Source organism: Mus caroli, unplaced genomic scaffold (genome assembly GCF_978045245.1).
Source record: "Mus caroli unplaced genomic scaffold, Mus_caroli_1 scaffold_8, whole genome shotgun sequence".
Taxonomy (NCBI): Eukaryota; Metazoa; Chordata; class Mammalia; order Rodentia; family Muridae; genus Mus; species Mus caroli.
The window spans coordinates 125,143,680-125,162,545 of NW_028227263.1; the positions used below are offsets into that span (position 1 = coordinate 125,143,680).

Genomic DNA, 18,866 nt, shown 5'->3' on the forward strand with positions numbered 1-18,866 from the left:
TCAAGGTCTTGTTGGAGAAGAAACATAAAAAGAAAAAAAAGTGAGAAAGATTCGGGGCAGCAGTGAGAGTGGAAGTGACTGAGCAGTGTCATGGTCAGAGACCCCACCACCCACAGCCCATAGGATTCTGGGAAGTGTTCCTGCCTGAGAGAAAACTCAGCTCAGAAGGAGGAAGGACAGCAGAGGCCAGGTGCCTTGCAGGAGCAAAGTTCTTCTCCTTAGAGAAAGGCCAGTACAGTGAGAAGAGATATGGAGGTATCCTCTGTGCTTCTCAGCAATGGGTGTACCTCCTGGAAAAGGGTTCTGCTCACAGGTAAGTGTTCAAGCTATCTGATTGTGTGTGGGAAGGGAAACTCAGAAGCCCAAAGTCCTCTGAATTGAAGATGTCTAGAGAAGACTTGGATTTCTGTTTGTAGTCATGGTGCAGATGGTGCAGTGAGGGACAGAGGCTCAGCAGTAGGACCCTCAGAGCAGACAGGAGCTGAGGAGGGGAGAGAAAAGCCTCAGCTGTCCCTGTTCAAAATCAGTCACATTGGCTGTCATGGCCATGGAAGACCGATGTTCCCATCCATGACAGGGTGACTCTCCAAAGATGGCTCAGTGTGTGGAAACATTACAGTCTGAATTCATCCTCAGCTCTCACAGGGTAGATGGAGATACAGGCTCCTGCAGGACCTTCTATGCCGTGCACTCCACACAGGTGTGTGCTATGCACCCACAATGTGCACAGTGAGAGAGGAGCCTTCCCAAACTTGTGTATCCAATACAGAATTATGAAATCACACTTGAAAGTAATAATTGCCATTTGTTCCAAACATGGGACTCTGTAGGTAAATTCATGGAGATATACTTCTTCCTTCTTTCCTTCTTTTGTCCCTCCCTCCTTCCCTGTTTCTCTCCCTTCCTTCCTTCCTTCCTTCCTTCCTTCCTTCCTTCCTTCCTTCCTTCCTGCTTTCTTTGTTTTTTTTTTTTTAAGATTTATTTATTATATGTAAGTACACTGTAGCTGTCTTTAGACACTCCAGAAGAGGGCGCCAGATCTCGTTACGGATGGTTGTGAGCCACCATGTGGTTGCTGGGATTTGAACTCTGGACCTTCGGAAGAGCAGTCGGGTGCTCTTACCCACTGAGCCATCTCACCAGCCCTTCTTTGTTTTTTTTTTTCTCTCCTTTCTTTTAACCCCCATTATTTTCTGAGATATTTTCAGGAACTGAACATTCTAAAAAAATAATTCCAATCGTTGTCCTCACAAAGTCCTTGTCTAGAGGACTGGAAGTCAGAGTATCCAGAGGACAAAGTCACTGGTTTAATGGAACCATAAACAGAATGGAAAACAATTCAGAAAGTGAGAACTGTGTGGAGGAGGAGGTTATAGGGCCACTTCTTCTCACACTAGGCATCTTTTATATGAATAGTGATATGGGGACACCTGAGTAGAGGATTCCACAGAGAAGAAACGACACCCTGTGAGTCTCTGAGTGCATGGAGGTCATGATGCTCACCTCCATTCAGGGCACACCCCTACCCACTGGAATAAGCTGAGGGATGCTCACAGCTGCTCAGGATTGGTGGCTTCTCTCTCTTCCCTTCTAGCCTCCCTCTTAACCTGCTGGCTCTTGCCCATCACTGCCGGAGTCACCATTGAATCCGTACCACCCAAATTGGTTGAAGGAGAAAATGTTCTTCTACGAGTGGACAATCTGCCAGAGAATCTTCGAGTCTTTGTCTGGTATAGAGGGGTGACAGACATGAGCCTCAGAATTGCATTGTATTCACTTGACTATAGCACAAGTGTGACAGGACCTGAGCACAGTGGTAGAGAGACATTGTACAGCAACGGGTCCCTGTGGATCCAAAATGTCACCCCGGAAGACACAGGATATTACACGTTTCAAACCATAAGTAAAAATGGAAAAATGGTATCAAATACATCCATTTTCCTTCAGGTGAACTGTAAGTAATTCTTTGTGAACTCTGGGTCCTGGGTTGGGTCCCTCCACTAGGCAAATAGAAGTGTCAGGCCTGGCCTGTGTCTCCTTTCCCTCTGCATTGTGTCTCCATGTTGGGGCTTGAGCGTTTATTGCAGGACACACATGGTGGAGAACAATGTCAAGTGTGCAGAATCCCTCATTTGATTTCACCTTGGAGAAACCTGGATGCAGGGTGGGCAACTCAGCCAAGGCCATCAGCCTATGTCTAGACTCTTGGGGTCCTTCATAGGGAACCACCCTTGAGAAAGTCCTTGAGGGAAGAAAGAAGGGCCAGTGGAAGCCATGGGCATCTTACAGAGCTGAGTACCAGAAACTCCTAGCTCCACACCTCTGGTTCAGCCTCACCTCCTGTGGGCCCTGAGGAGCTTTGTGCTAGGGTTGGATCTTGACTTTCTGTCTGCAGAGAAGAGTGCTTGTTGTAGTCAATGTCTTGCTCCATGTGGAACCAAACCATGTACAGCCATGAGAGCCAGGATTAGGCTTTGTCTCCAGGTCATCCTAGTGACCCAGAGGGAGACCACAGCAGGGCAGATTCCCAGGCTATTAATCCATTATCCTGATGGGCTTATGATGAGACTTCTAGGAAAGTCAGTTTCCCATCAGAAAGTGAGAAAGGACACAGATCCTACTGACAACCTCTTTTCTTTTGAGGCCAGCACATTCTCTCCTATAGGGAAATAGAACAGGCTGTACTGATGTGGACAGTTCTCCAGACATGAGCTGTAGTTCCCACAGTGAAAAGCAGGCACAGCCTGGTGACACTCAAGGAATACTAATAAACCTATATGCCTGAATCAGGACCTCACCTTGTAGCCTGGCTTTTATCTCTCCTTATAGACCAGGAGGTCACTGTCATAGTCTCCTCAGACCTCTTAGCTGCTTCTTGTGTCTGCTACCCTGCCAGGAGCTCATGTTCACATTCCAGATATGTTTTTTCTCTGGGAATGAAAAGGTGTCCTTTGGGAATCACTTAGACAAGGCATCTAAGAAAGGCCTGGGATCACGTGGGCAGACCCACCACACAGTTCAACAGGCAGAGGATGTGTGAACACCATCTTGAAACCCTGCAGGGAATGATGGAGTTCAGAGCAGTCCTTCTAGGACCCCGGTCACTTCCTCCCACACACTCAGGCTGTGGGTTCCTAACACATCTGCTCCTGGGCCTGTCTTCTCTCTCAGAATCCTGACTGTTGGCTTCAGTGGAATGGATATGTCCCCTTCCCCAGTTATCATTCAGTTGGTCCCTTTAGGTCCCTCACAGATATTTCTGTCACCTTCCTCCTGAGAGGAAATCCTATCACTCCAGAGCACTGAGAACATAGTGCACACTGTGTGCCCAGCTGGGTTTCTATCACAAAGGGATTGCAGAGGTTCCTTCTTTGTTGCTGACTGACCCAGGATGAGAAGGAAACAGAGGGTCACGTGTATTTAAGCTGCTGCTGTCTCAGGGCCCAGAGATGCTCAGGAGGTTGTTTGTCAATGTGTACTCTTGTGGCTGAAAGAGAAAGAGTAGGTAGACCTGAGTGTGTACAGGGCAGAGAACACAGATCTACCCACAGTCCACAGGCCTCTGTAAGATGCTTCTGTTTGGGAGGAGGCTGAGGCTATAGGAGGAACTGGGAGCTGGGCTGGACCAGACTTACAACAGACAGAGGACACATCAGTCCATAGTCCAGGGAGGCCCCCTGTGTACTCTCTGCAAAGGTTATACCCACTGTCAGGGACTCCTACCATGCATGAGGAGCCCACACTTATAGTGTGAGAGGAGAGGACTCAGCTGTTCTCTGGAGTCTCCTCAGGAACTCAATGACTTGAAGGAGTCTCAGGTTTTATAGGAGAGAAGCCTCAGTGGGACAGAGGCTCAGCAGCAGCAGCAGCAGCAGCAGCAGCAGCAGCAGCAGCAGCAGGAGTCTCTTGGTGAAGAAGTAGGGGAGGGGGAGAGTGTTCTCCCCCACAGTTAATCAGCATGAGCACAGTGTTCTCAAAACTGAAGCTCCCAGTTGTGAAGTCCCAAATAACAAACTAAGCTCCTATTGATCAGTGACATAGCTCAGAGGATATGGGAGTTTGCTTCATTGTCTGCGAACTTGAGAACCAGTGAATACAATTTGTTTCCTGAACTCCACCTAGGGAGTGTGTCCTGCACTCACCCACACACACTGAGAAATATTCATACAGAAACTCCAGAGCATACAAGTGCACGAATGCACACACACAAACAGAAACAGACACATAGACACACAGACACAGACACACACACACACACACACACACACACACACACACACACACAGAGTGTAAAAAAAAAATCAAAGCTAATGGAGGCATTGAACACTCTATCCGTAAGCATATGAATGTGGCCATGAGCATGCATTGTCCAGAGACATCATTCATTCATTCAATCAATCATTTATTCAATCATTCATTGGTTCCCCAGAGATATCTATTGTGCTTTAGGCCAACTTTCTCTAAGAAAATCATGAGCACACTATTGGTTCTAACAGTTCTCTAGCCCTAGTGGACTGGAAGACAGAGCAGTGACTAAAGCTAGAAGGTGAATCAGGTATTAGTTGTAATCACTGAAGGACAATAGACAAAAGAGTCAGAGTGTGAAGGTCGGGGGGCCTCACCCCAACATACAACTATACTGAGTGTGAGCAAGGATCTGAGGGGAATGAAGCAGGGCTGTGTAGACACTGGAGGAGAGTGCATCATAGATAGAGAAGAAATGACAACCGAGGGTCACAGAGCATAGGGTGGTAATGCGGTGACCACCACCAAGTAGGGTAGGGAGACCCTCAGCCACACACCTCAGCTGAGCTATGGACACAGCTGCTCAGGACACAGGGTGCCATCTTAGTCAAATATAAAAGTCCTAATATTGATGGATCTCTCTTCCCATCTAGCCTCTCTTTTCATCTGTGGGCGCCCTTCTCCACCTGCACACCTCACTATTGAATCAGTGCCAGCCAGCGTTGCTGAAGGGGGAAGCGTTCTTCTCCTTGTTCACAGTCTTCCAGATAATCTTCAGTCGTTTTTCTGGTACAAAGGGTTGACTGTGTTTAACAAGGTTGAGATTGCCCGGCACAGAACAGCCAAGAGTTCAAGTGAAATGGGCCCTGCCTACAGCGGTAGAGAGATAGTGTACAGCAATGGATCCCTGCTGCTCCAGAATGTCACCTGGAAAGACACTGGATTCTACACCATACAAACTCTGAATAGATATTGGAAAATGGAATTAGCACACATTTACCTTCAGGTGGACAGTAAGTGATTCTCTGTGATTGTTCAGTCCTGGGTGGGGCTTCTACCAGGAGCACTGTCACATGGACTACCTCCTGTCTGCACTTTTATCCCCATGATGGGGTTTGGCCACTTTGTGCAGGACATACATGTAGGAGGGAAATGCCCATTGGTCAGACTCTGTCTTCTGCTTTCCCCTGGTATCTCAGAGGACCTATGATGCCAGACTGCTCTGCCTGTTGAGGTTCTTGCAATGCACATGAGCAAAGTGTGGAGTCTACACAGAGTGGTGAGCCCTGGGAAACTCTGGCCCTGGTTGTCTCTCCCAGATGTGACTAAAAATATCCTGGGTTCCAATTTTCTCCTGCTCTGATATGACAGTGAACAATGGTTTTTGGCTGTCTATATCAATTCTGTGTATTTATTATGACTAAAAGTAGAGTTTCATAGAAAAAAAAAACAACAGAAAACAATGAAACAACCAAAAACAATGGAAGAAATCAAAGCAACCCAGGGTTTTGGTAGACAGAATGGAGGGTTGCTTGCTCCTGCCTGTCTCCTCACACCTTGCTCATCCTGGTCTTATAGCACATGGGACCATGAGCCCAGGGGTGGAAATGCTCACAGAGGACTGGTTCCTCCCACATCAATCACCACTTAAAAGATGTGCTATAGATTTGCCCAGTGGCCATTCTGGTATTTGTATCTTCAGTTGAGGCTCCCTGCTTCAAATGACTCTGGTTTGTGTCAAGTTGTCTCAAAGCCTTGCAGCATATTCCTGGGCCTGCTAAGAAGAGCAGCCTGCTCCAAGCCCTCACCCAGGCCTAGTCCTGGGGGCTGCAGGCAGAGCAGGAAGAACATGTAGAAAGTGAGGTCAGAAGCTGAGTGCAGGTACAAAGGAAATGAGAAAAGTCAGGAAGTGAATATGCAGGGTGTACAGAGACCAAGGTCAGAGGGAGGCATCATCTCAAAGCCCAGTGTGCATGAGTATGTGCAGTGTCTGACCCAGGGCAGTGAGGGGAAGCCATGGAGACACTGAAGAGAGAGCTCCATGCAGAGGAAATGACAGATTCCGTGTCACTGAGGGAATGGAGGCCATGTTGCTGACTTCCACCAGGTGGGATAGACACACCCACAGGCCTGTCTAGGCTGAGCAAAGAATCCATCTGCTCAGGATGCAGGTCACCATCTTTCCACCAAGCACAATGATCCCATGTGATGGTTTTTCTCCTTTCCCTTCCAGCCTCCCTTTCCTCGTGCTGTGACCCTTTCAACTCTGTCCAACTGAGGATCAATCCAGTGCCACCACATGCTGCTGAAGGGAAAAGGGTTCTTCTCCAGGTCCATAATCTTCCAGAAGATGTGCAAACCTTTTTGTGGTACAAAGGCGTGTATAGCACTCAGGGCTTTAAAATTACAGAATATAGCATAATGACAGAGTCCCTCATCAATGGCTATGCACACAGTGGAAGAGAGATATTGTTCATTAATGGATCCCTGCTGCTCCAGGATGTCACTGAGAAAGATTCTGGCGTGTATACACTAGTAACAATCGACAGCAATGCGAAAGTTGAAACAGCGCATGTGCAAGTCAATGTGAACAGTAAGTGACTCTCTATGGATTCCAGCTGCTGGGTGTGGCTTACCCTACTTTATAATTACACTCTGAGGAGTGGGCTGTGCCTGCTCTCTCCCTCACTGCATTGTGCCTTCACAATGGAATTTGGGTACTTACTGCAGGGCACACATGGGGTGAACCAACAGCATTAGATCAGAACCTGTCACCTGTCCTTTCATGCAGAGTTACCTAACCTGTGCTGCATAAACTCAACTAAGAATGTCAGATTCAGCCATGACCCTTGGGCCTCTCACCATGCCCATAGCCCTGATTTAGACTCCATGCGCGTCAGATAAGCCCTAGCTGAGGAAGCCATGGAGTCCCCACAGAGAGCACCAGGAAGCCCTAGCTGCAAATCTCTGTGATGGTTAGTCTCCAGGTGACACTGGGAATGTTTTCGTCATTGGTTGGCTTTGGATTCCTGTTACAGCTGACATGGTACAAGTCTGTCATGGCAGGTGTCATCACCATCCAGTGCACATAATGAGGGCAGAGCAGGTTGTTGCAGCCATGATGACCCACTGTGTACTTCTCTGCAATGCTTGCCGCCCCTGGTAGTGTGTCCTGCTCATTGGTGAGGAGGACAGTGCCTGACTGTGTGGGAGGAGGGGAGCTCAGAGACTTGCTGGAATCTCCTAAGATGGAAGGATGAGAAAGGGTCCCTCAAGTTGACCTCTGACCTGCATCTAGGTGCTCTTTCATGTCTAAGCATACACTCAGGACGGTGTACACCTGCACCAGCACACATAGCCATACTCATGTCTACTCCATACACCTCCTTGTGGCAATGCAGTCTGGAGCTTTAACCAGTGTCAGTAGCTCCAAATATGAGAATATTATTACCACCAGGACATGCCAAATATTTGGACATCTGCCTATCTACACACAGGCAATGAGCCAATGTAGGCACTGGACCTTCTCGAAATATCAAATTACATTTTTTTCTAACAAGGCCCTAGGTGTAATGGGTTGGAAGACAGACCAGGAAGGCAATCTCGAGTGATGTCAGGTGGTGACTGGATCAGAATGGAGATTGCACTGTGATAACCTGGGTTCTGTAGAGGGAGAGAAATTTACCTGCAACCCACATATTTTGAGGGAGAGCAGGCTTGTGAGGCCAGTGAGGGTAGAGATACAAGGATAGAGTTCCTCACAGAGGAATGGACACACAGTTAGGTCCTCTGAGGGCACGGAGTTATTTTGTTCACTACATCTGACTTGTGCAGACACTCCCACCTGCCTCTGCAGAATGATGTATCTAAGCTTCCTTGGTCACATGACCCCGTCTTTTTACCAAAGACAAAGGTCTCAATATTGATGGATTTTTTTGTTTCCCTTCTATATTCCCTGTAAGTCTGTGTTCCCCCTCCCTCCAGCTCACTACTGAATCAGTAAGAGGAGCATCAGGAAGCCAGGTATCCAGACTCAACTCTAGTTGTCCCCAGAGACCTTCTCCTCAGGGCTAGCATTGGACTTCCTGTCAGAGCTGACAGGAAACAAGGCTTGGCTGAGTGTCCATGTCCCACAGGGTGTAGGATCAGCTGTTTACTTCCATGACAGCTGCAGTCATGTGGGTCACCTTTGTACCTCCTTCTCCTGAGTCTCAATGGACAGGTGGCAGGACAGAAGCCAACTGTTCTGATGGACTTAGGATATTCAGATGAAAATAATGGGACAGAGGTGCCAATTCTCCAGGCACCTCCTTACCCTCAGGAATCCAGCCTAGGGTAAGTGTGGAACAGATGCTGCTGATGTGAGCAGCTCCCCCACCCCCAGATCAGAACATTGCTCATACCTAATCTTAAGTCACAGGCAGTGCAATGATCATGCACAGTTGTCCTAGTACAGGGAAACTGAGGCACATCAACCTCAGTGGCTGAATCAGGGTCACATAGTCTATGGATTGCAGATGAAAAGCACAAGATATGACTGTAGTCACAGCTTCAATTTCTCCTCCCTGGAAGCTTTATTAAGTGTGAGTTACAGAGGGGCAGGTTGAGCTGTCTGAAAGATGAATGACATTTGGTCCCCTCCTCTGTTTCTTTGCAGAGCTTGTGACACAGCCTGTTATGAGAGTCACGGACAGCACAGTTCGAGTACAGAGCTCAGTGGTCTTCACTTGCTTCTCAGACAACACTGGGGTCTCCATCCGTTGGCTCTTCAACAATCAGAATCTGCAGCTCACAGAGAGGATGACCCTGTCCCCATCAAAGTGCCAACTCAGGATACATACTGTGAGGAAGGAGGATGCTGGAGAGTATCAATGTGAGGTCTTCAACCCAGTCAGCTCAAAGACCAGTCTCCCAGTCAGCCTGGCTGTGATGAATGAGTGACCCCTCCTCTCATACTATAGGAGGGCGGAGGCATTTCTGTATTGAGATGCCCACACCTACCCACCTTTGCCAGTACATATTTCCATTCATTCTCATCGCCAGTTGGCCATTTCTCCCATCCCTCCCCACACCTGATCCTGTACCCCTTGATTTTCTCCCACATCCCCTCTCCTACCCAGTTCCCTCCCTCCATCTGCTTACTACAACAATTTCCCCCCACTTTTATATGAGATTAAAAATGTTGCCTTGGCCTCTCAACTTGTTTAGCTTCTTAGTGTAGTGTGTGTATCTTGTATTTTTTGACTAATATCCACTTATAAGTGAGTATATACCATGCATGCCATTTTGGGACTGCGTTACCTCACTTAGGATGATATTCTCAAATTCCATCCATTTGCCTTCAAAGTAATGATGTCTTTGCCTTTAAAGTTGCAATGTATTCCATGAGGCATTTGGTACCACATTGTGTCTATTATTCAAGCTGCTTGTACCCTTCACCCACTGCTCTGCTCACTATTGGTACACAATGCAGCCTAAGGGGAAAATGTTCCATTTTTTCTTAATGGATCGATTTTAAAGCCTTTGCTGAAATAAAGGAGTGGGGGTGGGGAACTGAGATTGACAGTTGCCTTAGTGTTTTACTTCTCTGAACAGACACCATGAACATTGCAAAACTTAGAAAGAACAATATTCAAGTGTGGCTGGCGTACAGTACAGAGAGTCAGTCCATTATCATTCAGGCAGGAGCATGGCAGCATCCAGGCAGGCATGGTGCAGTAGAGATGAGAGTTCTACATCTTTACCTGAAGGCTGCTAGCAGAACACTCACTCCTAGGTAGCAAGGGCTATGGTATTAAAGTCCACACCCACATTGATACACCTACTCCAACAAGGCTACACCTCCAATAGTGCCACTCCCTGGCCCAAGTGTATACAAACCATTACTTTCCACTCCCTGGTCCCCATAGGGTTGTCTAACCTTATGAGTCTATGCTGGTGATACCCAAACACGGCATAATTAAAAGTACCTTTAGTCCAACTTCCAAAGTCCCTAGTCTATAGCAGTCTCAACAAATGTTAAAAGTCCAAACTTCCAAGTTTTTTTTTCTGAGATTCATCCAATCAAGTAACTGTAATCTCCAAATCAAGACAGCAAACAAGCTGAGTAGACTCTAAACTGTGCATCTCCATGTCTGATGTCAAAGAGGTTTTCAGATCTGCACTCCGTTTTCTTCTTTTTTTTTGACTGCCACTAACTTCTTTCTCCCGGGCTGGTTCGATTCCCTGTTAGCAGCTTTCCTCAGCAGATTTCCTATGACTGTGGCATCTTGAACACCTTGGGGTCTCCAAGGCAGCTTCCATGTTACAGCTTCTTGTTTCAATGTCGGGATCCACACATGGTCTTCTGGGCTCCTCCAAAGGGCTGGCATGTCTCCAGCTCTGACTCTGTAGCTCTAAGCTCAGGTTTTCCACTCTACTGCTGATGCTGTTCTTGATGTTCTTCTCATGGCACTGGCATCTCCAGTTCATTGGGGACTTGCACTGCAGTTAGGCTTCTTCAATAGCCTCTCATAGACTCTCTACATGGTGTGATGCCTCAAATCCTTTGCATGACCCCATCAGTCCTGGGCCAACAACTGCAACTGAGGCTGCACCATTTCCTATGTGCATCCACGACCTATCACAGTGACAATCCTCAGCTGCTCTTCATAACCCCTTCATTCCTTTAAAACCAGTACCACCTGGGTGACTCTTACCTATTACCAATTACAGTTGCATCACAGGTACAACCTCTGCTATCTCTGGAACACCACTTATTTGCTCTCAGAAAACAGTTCCCTGAAGATATCACCTCAGTGATGCTGGTCTCTTCTTAATCACTGCTAACTTCTTAATTCTTGCTAATCTGCATTAATTGTTTCCTTCTATTTTACACACTAAAGCCAGAGCCTCATGACTGAACCTGCTGTGTTAGCTGCTTGCTAGGGCTGGAACATGGCCCCCTTTATTCTATTAGCAGCTTTCTCTCTTCTAACTCCCTCTCTGCCTTAGCTAGGCTTTCGTGGAACTTGCTCTGAAGATTGACCTTGAACTCAGAGATCTGCATGTCTCTCTCCTCCTGTAATGCTGGGATTAAAGGTGTATACCATCATGCCAGGATTTAAGGTTTTCCTCACCTTGTACATGCTTTGTCCATGGCTCGCCTTGAACTCAAAGATCTATTTGACTTTGTGTTCTTGGATTTAAGGTGTGTACCACCATGCCTGGATCTAAATTTAGCTGAGTAAGATCTTGTCCCCAAATCCCTTAATCTGTTATCTCCTTGAACATAGAATTCAATTCCATTTTACTTCCTGGTGCCTTTTTAATACTGCAAAAACATGTATTTTTATATTTTTCCTTTCATAGCTAGCTAGTCTTGTTTAAAATGGTCTTCATGAGACTAAACTGGAGAAAAAAAATCTATGATGGGCATTTGTGATTCTTTCTTTATCAATGTATTTAATCTGAGTTTCTTTACCTTAGCTTCACACAGACTCTTTAGTCATGGGCAAAAATAGCCACATTGTTCACCAAAATACCCCCAAACTGTCTTTACAGCACATACTGAAATTCTTCTCTGAAACTCCTTGGGCCATGCCAGTACAGTTCAAATTACTCCCAACCACAAAGTTTCCCACATTCCTACTAGGATGGCCCATTAATCCCCATTTAAAGCATTCCACTGCATTCTAAATCCAAAGTCTCAAAATCTACATGTTTCTGAACATATACTGGTCAGGGGTATCCCAACTATACCCCACTTCCGTTAACAATTTCTGTCTTGGTTCAGGTTTTACTGCTGTGAACAGACACCATGACCAATGCCATACCTATGAAAGGGAACATTTTATTGTGGCTGACTTACAGGTCAGAGATTCAGTCTATTATCATCAGGGCAGGAGCATGGCAGAGTCCAGGCAGGCATGATGCAGCAGAGCTGAGAGTCCTACATCTTTACCTGAAGGCTGCTAGCAGAATACTCACTTCCAGGCAGCTGGGGTTAGGGTAGTTAAGGCCACATTCAAAGTGACATACCTGCTCCAATTAGGGCACACCTCCAATAGTGCCACTCCCTGACCCAAGCATATACAAACCATCCCAACAGCCATGGACTCACACAGTTTGTCATAGACACCAATCAACACCTCTTGGGTCTGCACACAGTGTCAGACACACACTGTGTACCAATGAATCAGTGCTTTAACAGAGCACTATCTAGATGGATGCAGGATATTTTGAGCCTTCAAATTTGAAATGGTGATGTTGAACCTGAACAATATGTACATCTCCACATAAACCTTCAGTGGTTTTGTGTGACCTCTGGGTGCTACATGGGTTTGTTTCATTTTTGCACAGAATGGTCTACTTCCTGTAGTAGTATTAATATTATTAGTATTCCCTGTGTGGGGTTACTACCCATCTCAATGTTTTATGTTTCATAATGAAAGACAAACTGGCATAGCCTTATATTTCAATATGCCTTAAGCAGCACAATAGTTGGGCAACTGCCTAACCTCCATGCTGTTAGGATCTACCTCCCACTGATAACTCTCAGTTACTAGTTACTAAATTCTATGTCCCATCTTGGCTGCTCTGACCCAGTTGATCAGTCCTCTGGGCTGTGTTCTCCTGGTCCCTTTACATGGTACTCTGTTTCTTCCTCCTGCCTGCCTCCTCTGGTATGGCAACTCTCTCTCCTTCTTCCAGGTCCAGAGCCCTGGAAATCTAAAACCATGCCCTTCTCTTCTCCCCAGCTATTGGCTGGGCTTTTGGTGTTGTGGAAGGGAATTATCAGTGATCCTTGAAAAGACATGCAGGAGCCAATCTGATACAATTCATAGCAGGGTTTTTATTCTATGCGATCTAGGTCAGGGTTCCCCAATAAACCACTGTCATGCAGGATGTTTTTTGTGGTGTGTGAGCCCCGGATATCTATCGGGGACAGTTTTCATAGTAATCAGCAAGCAGAGAATGCATGTGCAAGCATCTAAATGGAGAGATGTTGTGGCCTTTAACATAATTGGCTGGTGCTGAGAGTCGTATCAGAAACTTAACTTCTGCTCTTCACCCCAGTGGTGGTTGTTAGTCAAGAGGTCAGCTTGTATCCTGGGGTGCATACTTGTTGGGGGGAATGACCTGGAGACCCTTGTGTTGTTGGAGATTAGCTTAGAGACAGGAACTAGGCTCAGGATTTGTTGGGGGGCAATTTAGAGACCAATGCTACATACCATCTTGTTAGTTTACCTGAGTTCAAACTTAATTCGGGTTCTGTAAAATGGAGTCTCTTCTTAAAAGCTTTGGCATCTCATCCCCCCTTTCTCTTGTGACTAGAAGTCTCTATCACCCGACTACCTGAAGCTTCATGAAAACAGTAACAGGGCTATGTCTTTGTGGTGTCCCTGGGGCATGGGTAGGGGCCCATCAGTGGGAGACAGGAGGGAGTCTTGAGGCTGAATTCTCCTCCTGCTGTCCATGGTCTTCTTCAACTGGAAACAGATGTTCAGTGGATCCACCCTACAACTCTGTAGCACAGGGATCCTTTCTGTGAAGCTCTGATGACCCTCGGCAGTGTCTCTTGACTAGAACTCAATCTCTGGACTAAAGTTGGTGGAGTCTGGAGGTGGACTGCTTTTATGGAAAGCTGAAAATTCAAGCCAAACACACTTATGTACCCATTGGACATCTACAAGATCGTGTAAGAGTTAGCAATCATCAGTTTCTGAAATAACTTCTGTCAACAGGAAAACCAAACATAACTTTAAAAGGTGAGTCCTATCTAATATGGGAAGTTCTGTACTCTATAAAGGATGAAGGGAGAAGAGTCACTCAGTCACTGTCAGTCTCTAGTGTCAACTTAGTGAAAGTCTCTTTTAGGGTTCTGTTCATTCTGTGTACTTGTCTTGAACTCCAGAGTCTGTAAGCACAATGAAGTTTCCAATCAATCCCCAAATAATGAGCTAATTTCTATCTCTGGATACAAAGATAGGTCCATTGTCTGACCCTGTAAACTTTGAAAAACCGAATCTTGCAAGAATTTCTTTAAGTAGTTTCTTCTTTAGCATCTGTACAGTCTATGTTTAGTTGGGAAAGTCTCAGTCTATCCTGAAAAAGTATCTATAAACTCCACCAAATATTTGTGTCTGAATTGTCCTGGTTTAACCTCAGTGAAGTCCATTTCCTCATAGACTCCTGGCTTGGTGCTCCAATACTGAGTACCAGGGTTCTTCTCATTGGCAACCATATTGGTCAATCAACAGGCCTTACAATTTTTAACAATTTCAGCTATTTTTGAATTGGCATCTCTAATTCTGATGGCAAATTAAATTCTAACTGGCAAACTAAGTCCTGCATTCTCCAGAGCCCCATGTGTGAAGAACAATGAAACTTTTTCGTCTGTAATCTCTTATGACACTGAGATATGGTCAAGTTTTTGGCCCAGATCACATCTTCTGTCTGATCAGAGTGTGGGGTCTCCTGGGTCTAGTGTAGTCAAGGATATTAGGGGCTCAATTTCTAGGGTCCATCCACTGGGCTGTCTTGTTGTCCTCTGGGATGGAGTTTAGTTCTTTCTTCAGCCATCAGAAGGCCCCCACTTCATAAATATCCCCACAAATATTAGCAGTAGCAAGGGTTATGTGGCAACTGTGTCTCTTATCTTTCTCATACTTGGTCAGAGCTGCCAGTTCAGCTTTCTGGGCTGACATTACTGCCAGGAGTAGCTCTGCCCATATGATCTTGGTGTCTGAGACCACTGCAGCCCTGAAATACCCATATGATGTTGTTTCCATTGGTGAAATATGTTACCTCTGCATCCTTCTGAGCAGTCATGCAGAGACCCATCTAGTGAGCAGGGCAGCTGAAAAGGTATCCTGGGGGGCTAGTAATGAGTTATTGTGGCATTATCTTTAACCAGGATGTCATTGCTGTACTAATGTGTAAATAGGGGACAGCTAGTCTTTGCCAAATATTGATCCATTGGCCATTGGCTGAGTATGCATCCCCCCGGGTCTAGGGAGGTCATATGCAGTTGACCGAGTAAGGCCTTCTTAGCAGAGGGTCAATAGTCCACACTTTTCAGGGCTTCTAAGAGGTCCTCAGTTTTTGTTTTCTTTCTGTTGCTACTAGGAAGTCATTTAGTTTCTTTTACTTTTAAGGTTACCCTGAGCTTGGGGAGGGAACCCTTTTGATATGTAGGGCCCCACTTACCTCCTTCCTCTGAAGCTATCTGTTTTACACATCTCTTACAGTCTCCTCGTTTGGCTTTGGCTGCCAACAGGATGTTTGCCAGGTCTTGAGTCTGTACTCTTGTCTGTTTCTCCTCTGTAGTCTCTGTTTTATTGCATATTCTCTCTGTCATGATCCATAAGTCCATCTGACTCTCAACCCTCTGGAGCTTTCTCTAAATATCTGGTGCTGCCTGATTAATAAAGCTAGCCTCTCTGCCTAATATCATATACTCTGGCCAAATTTTGGCCTGCTTGTGGCCACCTTGAGACCTGCCAGCAGAGCCTGATTGTAGACCAAGAGCCTCCTCTCACATTCAATGGTGTTAAAATCCCAGTCTGGGCGTGTCAGGGGGGATCAAGCATATTGGGAGGACTCTGTGTGTGGTCAGGAACCAGCTTCCTGGCCTCTTCTGTGGTGAAGGGAACCTGAAGAATGTGGTAGATGTAGCTGGTCTCATGCTAATGTATCTATCAAGTCAAAGTCACTTTGTGAAAGCCACCTGTCAAAGTCATCTTGTTAAAATCATTTTGTCAAAATTACCTGGTCAACATCACTTCGTCAAACTTACTGCCTCAAAGTCATCTTGTCAAAGTTGCCTGTGAAGTCATCTCATCAAAGTTACTTTATCAAAGATATCTTGTAACAAGAAACACAAACATAACACATAAAAAGACAAATAAAACCTTCCTTGTCTTTCAAGCATAAACAAGAAACAGCCAGAAAGTGGCCTTCATGCAAACACCTCTCTATGCCACGCAAAGCACAAGTCCAACCTTTTCTCTCTATCAGGCAGAAATGAGAAATAACTAAACAGTGGTGTACCCCCACAAAAACAGAATCAGATTGGTGGGCGTCTCTCAGGTCCTCTAGTCCACACCCACCCCAGGACGTCTGCTGGCCCTGCCATAGCCACAGGTCCTAGACACATCTATCCCTACCTGCAACAGACCATGGATACATAATCAAGGCCTTGTTTCCAGAAGTGTGGATGCCTCTGTTCCCTGAACACTCGCCCACCCAAAGGAGGCTCAGAACATCTCCTGGTCCTATGGTAGCCACTAGTCATGGCTCCCAGATATGTCTATCCTTAATGCAACCGGCCACAGAAACAAATTCAAGGCCTTGGACCCAGGTGATGCTCACAGAAGATGAATGTGGTGTCACTCAGAATCTATGAACAGAATCAGCCTGCAGTAATAAGTCCTAACTTTAAGTTGGTGCACACACACACACCACGCATTAGTACTGCATAAATGTTTACTCAGACCTGCAAAAATTACCATATCAACAGAAGTTATTTATGTTTACACAAGCTTTTCTTATGCTTTGTGGATCTCACAGAAAGTTGTTGACATTCAGACAAATGAGCTGCCACATACATCACAAGAGTTTGCGCAACTCCACAAGTACTCACCCCTTCAGACCACATAGAGAATTTCTGACACTCAGATACATTCCTTAGCACAGCTCAAACCTAGAAGCATCACAGTGGCAACACAAGCCACCAGGTTCCACACAAACAAATCATCTCAGCAGGGCTGGAAGAGTTCCACATTAAACTCCATACGGGCTTGCTCCATTCCACTCTGCAGAATTTACAGAAAAATCTCAAACAAATTCAGTGTTCAGACAGGGAAAAAGGAGGGAGTTTAACACATTTTTATAAACATAAAAAACCAAATACCTAGACTAGTTTTGCCAGCTTTAGGACCGTCCACATCAGTAGTCCTGTGTGTCATGGGGAACTTCCCAGGCAACATACCAAAATGTTGTGCCAGGGAAACGTTATCCCAAACACACACAGGAGCCAATCTGATGCAACATACAGCAGGGTTTTTATTCTATTTGAGCTGTCTCAGGCCCTCCCAACACACCACCTTCACGCAGGTTGGTTTGGTGGTAGGGGAGCTCTGAATGTCTATCGGGGAAAGGCTTTATAGTAAGAAGCAAGCATCTAATTGGAGAGATGTTGTGGCCTTTAACATAATTGGGTGGTGCTGGGAGTCACATCCGAAAATTAACTTCTGTTCCCCTCTGCATTGAGGGGTTGCTAGGCAAGAGGTGGGCTTGTAACATGGGATGCATATTTGTTGGGGGAATAACCTGAAGACACTGGTATTGTTGGAGATTAGGCTAGTGTGTGGAGCTATGCTCAGGTTTTGTTTGGGTGGGGCAACTTGGAGACCAATGCTATATACCAGCCTGTTAGTTTACCTGAGTTCAAACTTAGTTCACGTTCTCTAAAATGGAGTCTGAACTGAAAAGCTTTGGCATCTCAACAGCATCTTAATCTACCAACTAGAAGTAACCGAGTGTAGGTTCCTAGAAGCTCCTTGCAAACCCTCTTGTGCAAACTGTTATGGGGACCCAGGTAGCATTAGAATACAGGCAGCTACATCCTAGGAGAAATGTGTGCCCCTTTGGAGTTTTAGAATTATCAGAGGACACCGTCAGTGTAGACCATCTGAAATATCGGAATGTTTTATCCTATTCAGGGCAGGATGTGTGTGTGTGTGTGTGTGTGTGTGTGTGTGTGTGTGTGAGAGAGAGAGAGAGAGAGAGAGAGAGAGAGAGAGAGAGAGAGAGAGAGAGAAGAGAGAGAGAGACAGAGAAAGAGAGAGAGACAGAGACAAAGAGAGAGAGAGAGACCAGAGAGAGAGAGAGAGAGAGAGAGAGAGAGAGAGAGAGAGTGAGAGAGATAGTGTGTGTCTTTGTGTGCATACATGCTGTGAGTGTGTGCATATGTGTGTCTGTGTGTAGCTCTGCCATAGAATCAGGATGAGCCCAGATTGTCTGGCCCTCATCATAAACACAACCTGATAAAATTTTTTGGCCTGAGAATCTGGCTGCAGAAACAGTGGAATTTTACTCCAAGGGGGACAATCAGGAAGTCCTGGCTCAGTGTGAGTGTCCTAGAGAACTGACTCTAGGTGCCCTGGGGTAGTTCCTGTAGTCTTGGGATTGAGCTGTCAGAACCAACAGAGCAGAATGATTCATTATCTGTCTGAATGTTCCAGGTCAGGGAAGCAGACAGGGCACTGATATGAGAGCCACTGGTAGAATAGGTCACTGAGCACCTCCTTCTGGGTCTCAGCATGGAGAGCACATCTGTACAGATGCTTAGACCATCAGCCAACTGTTCTGATGGTTTATGAGACTTTACAGGGAGGTCAGTGTCCCCGTGAGATGGACAGAGGACACAGGTGCCCTTGATGATTCATGTCCTGAGGAGGAAGTCTAAGGAATCCTCTCCTTCAGGGAAATGGTAGCAGACGCTGCTGATGTGGACAGCTGTCCCTCCTCTGTGTCAGGCCCTTGCTCATATTAAAGGCTATCTTGTAGACACTGCAACATTCCCCAAGTGTGCTGTTGCTGGGAAACTGAGGCACAGGAATACATTGTCCACATGA

General features: G+C 46.1%; 1 protein-coding gene across 3 annotated transcripts; it reads left to right on the forward strand.

Annotated features, from left to right (window-relative positions):
• The first annotated feature begins 249 nt into the window (after positions 1-249).
• LOC147003464 (pregnancy-specific glycoprotein 22-like) lies at positions 250-9,186 on the forward strand. 3 transcript variants are annotated; one of them, XM_085842110.1, is made up of 5 exons: positions 250-313; positions 1,595-1,954; positions 4,899-5,258; positions 6,479-6,838; positions 8,903-9,186. In XM_085842110.1, exons 1-5 carry the CDS (start codon positions 250-252, stop codon positions 9,184-9,186), a joined length of 1,428 nt encoding a protein of 475 aa, XP_085698236.1. The 3 variants fall into 3 exon arrangements, with proteins under 3 accessions (XP_085698236.1, XP_085698237.1, XP_085698238.1); XM_085842111.1 differs by lacking the exon at positions 6,479-6,838; XM_085842112.1 differs by lacking the exon at positions 1,595-1,954.
• The last annotated feature ends 9,680 nt before the right edge of the window (positions 9,187-18,866 follow it).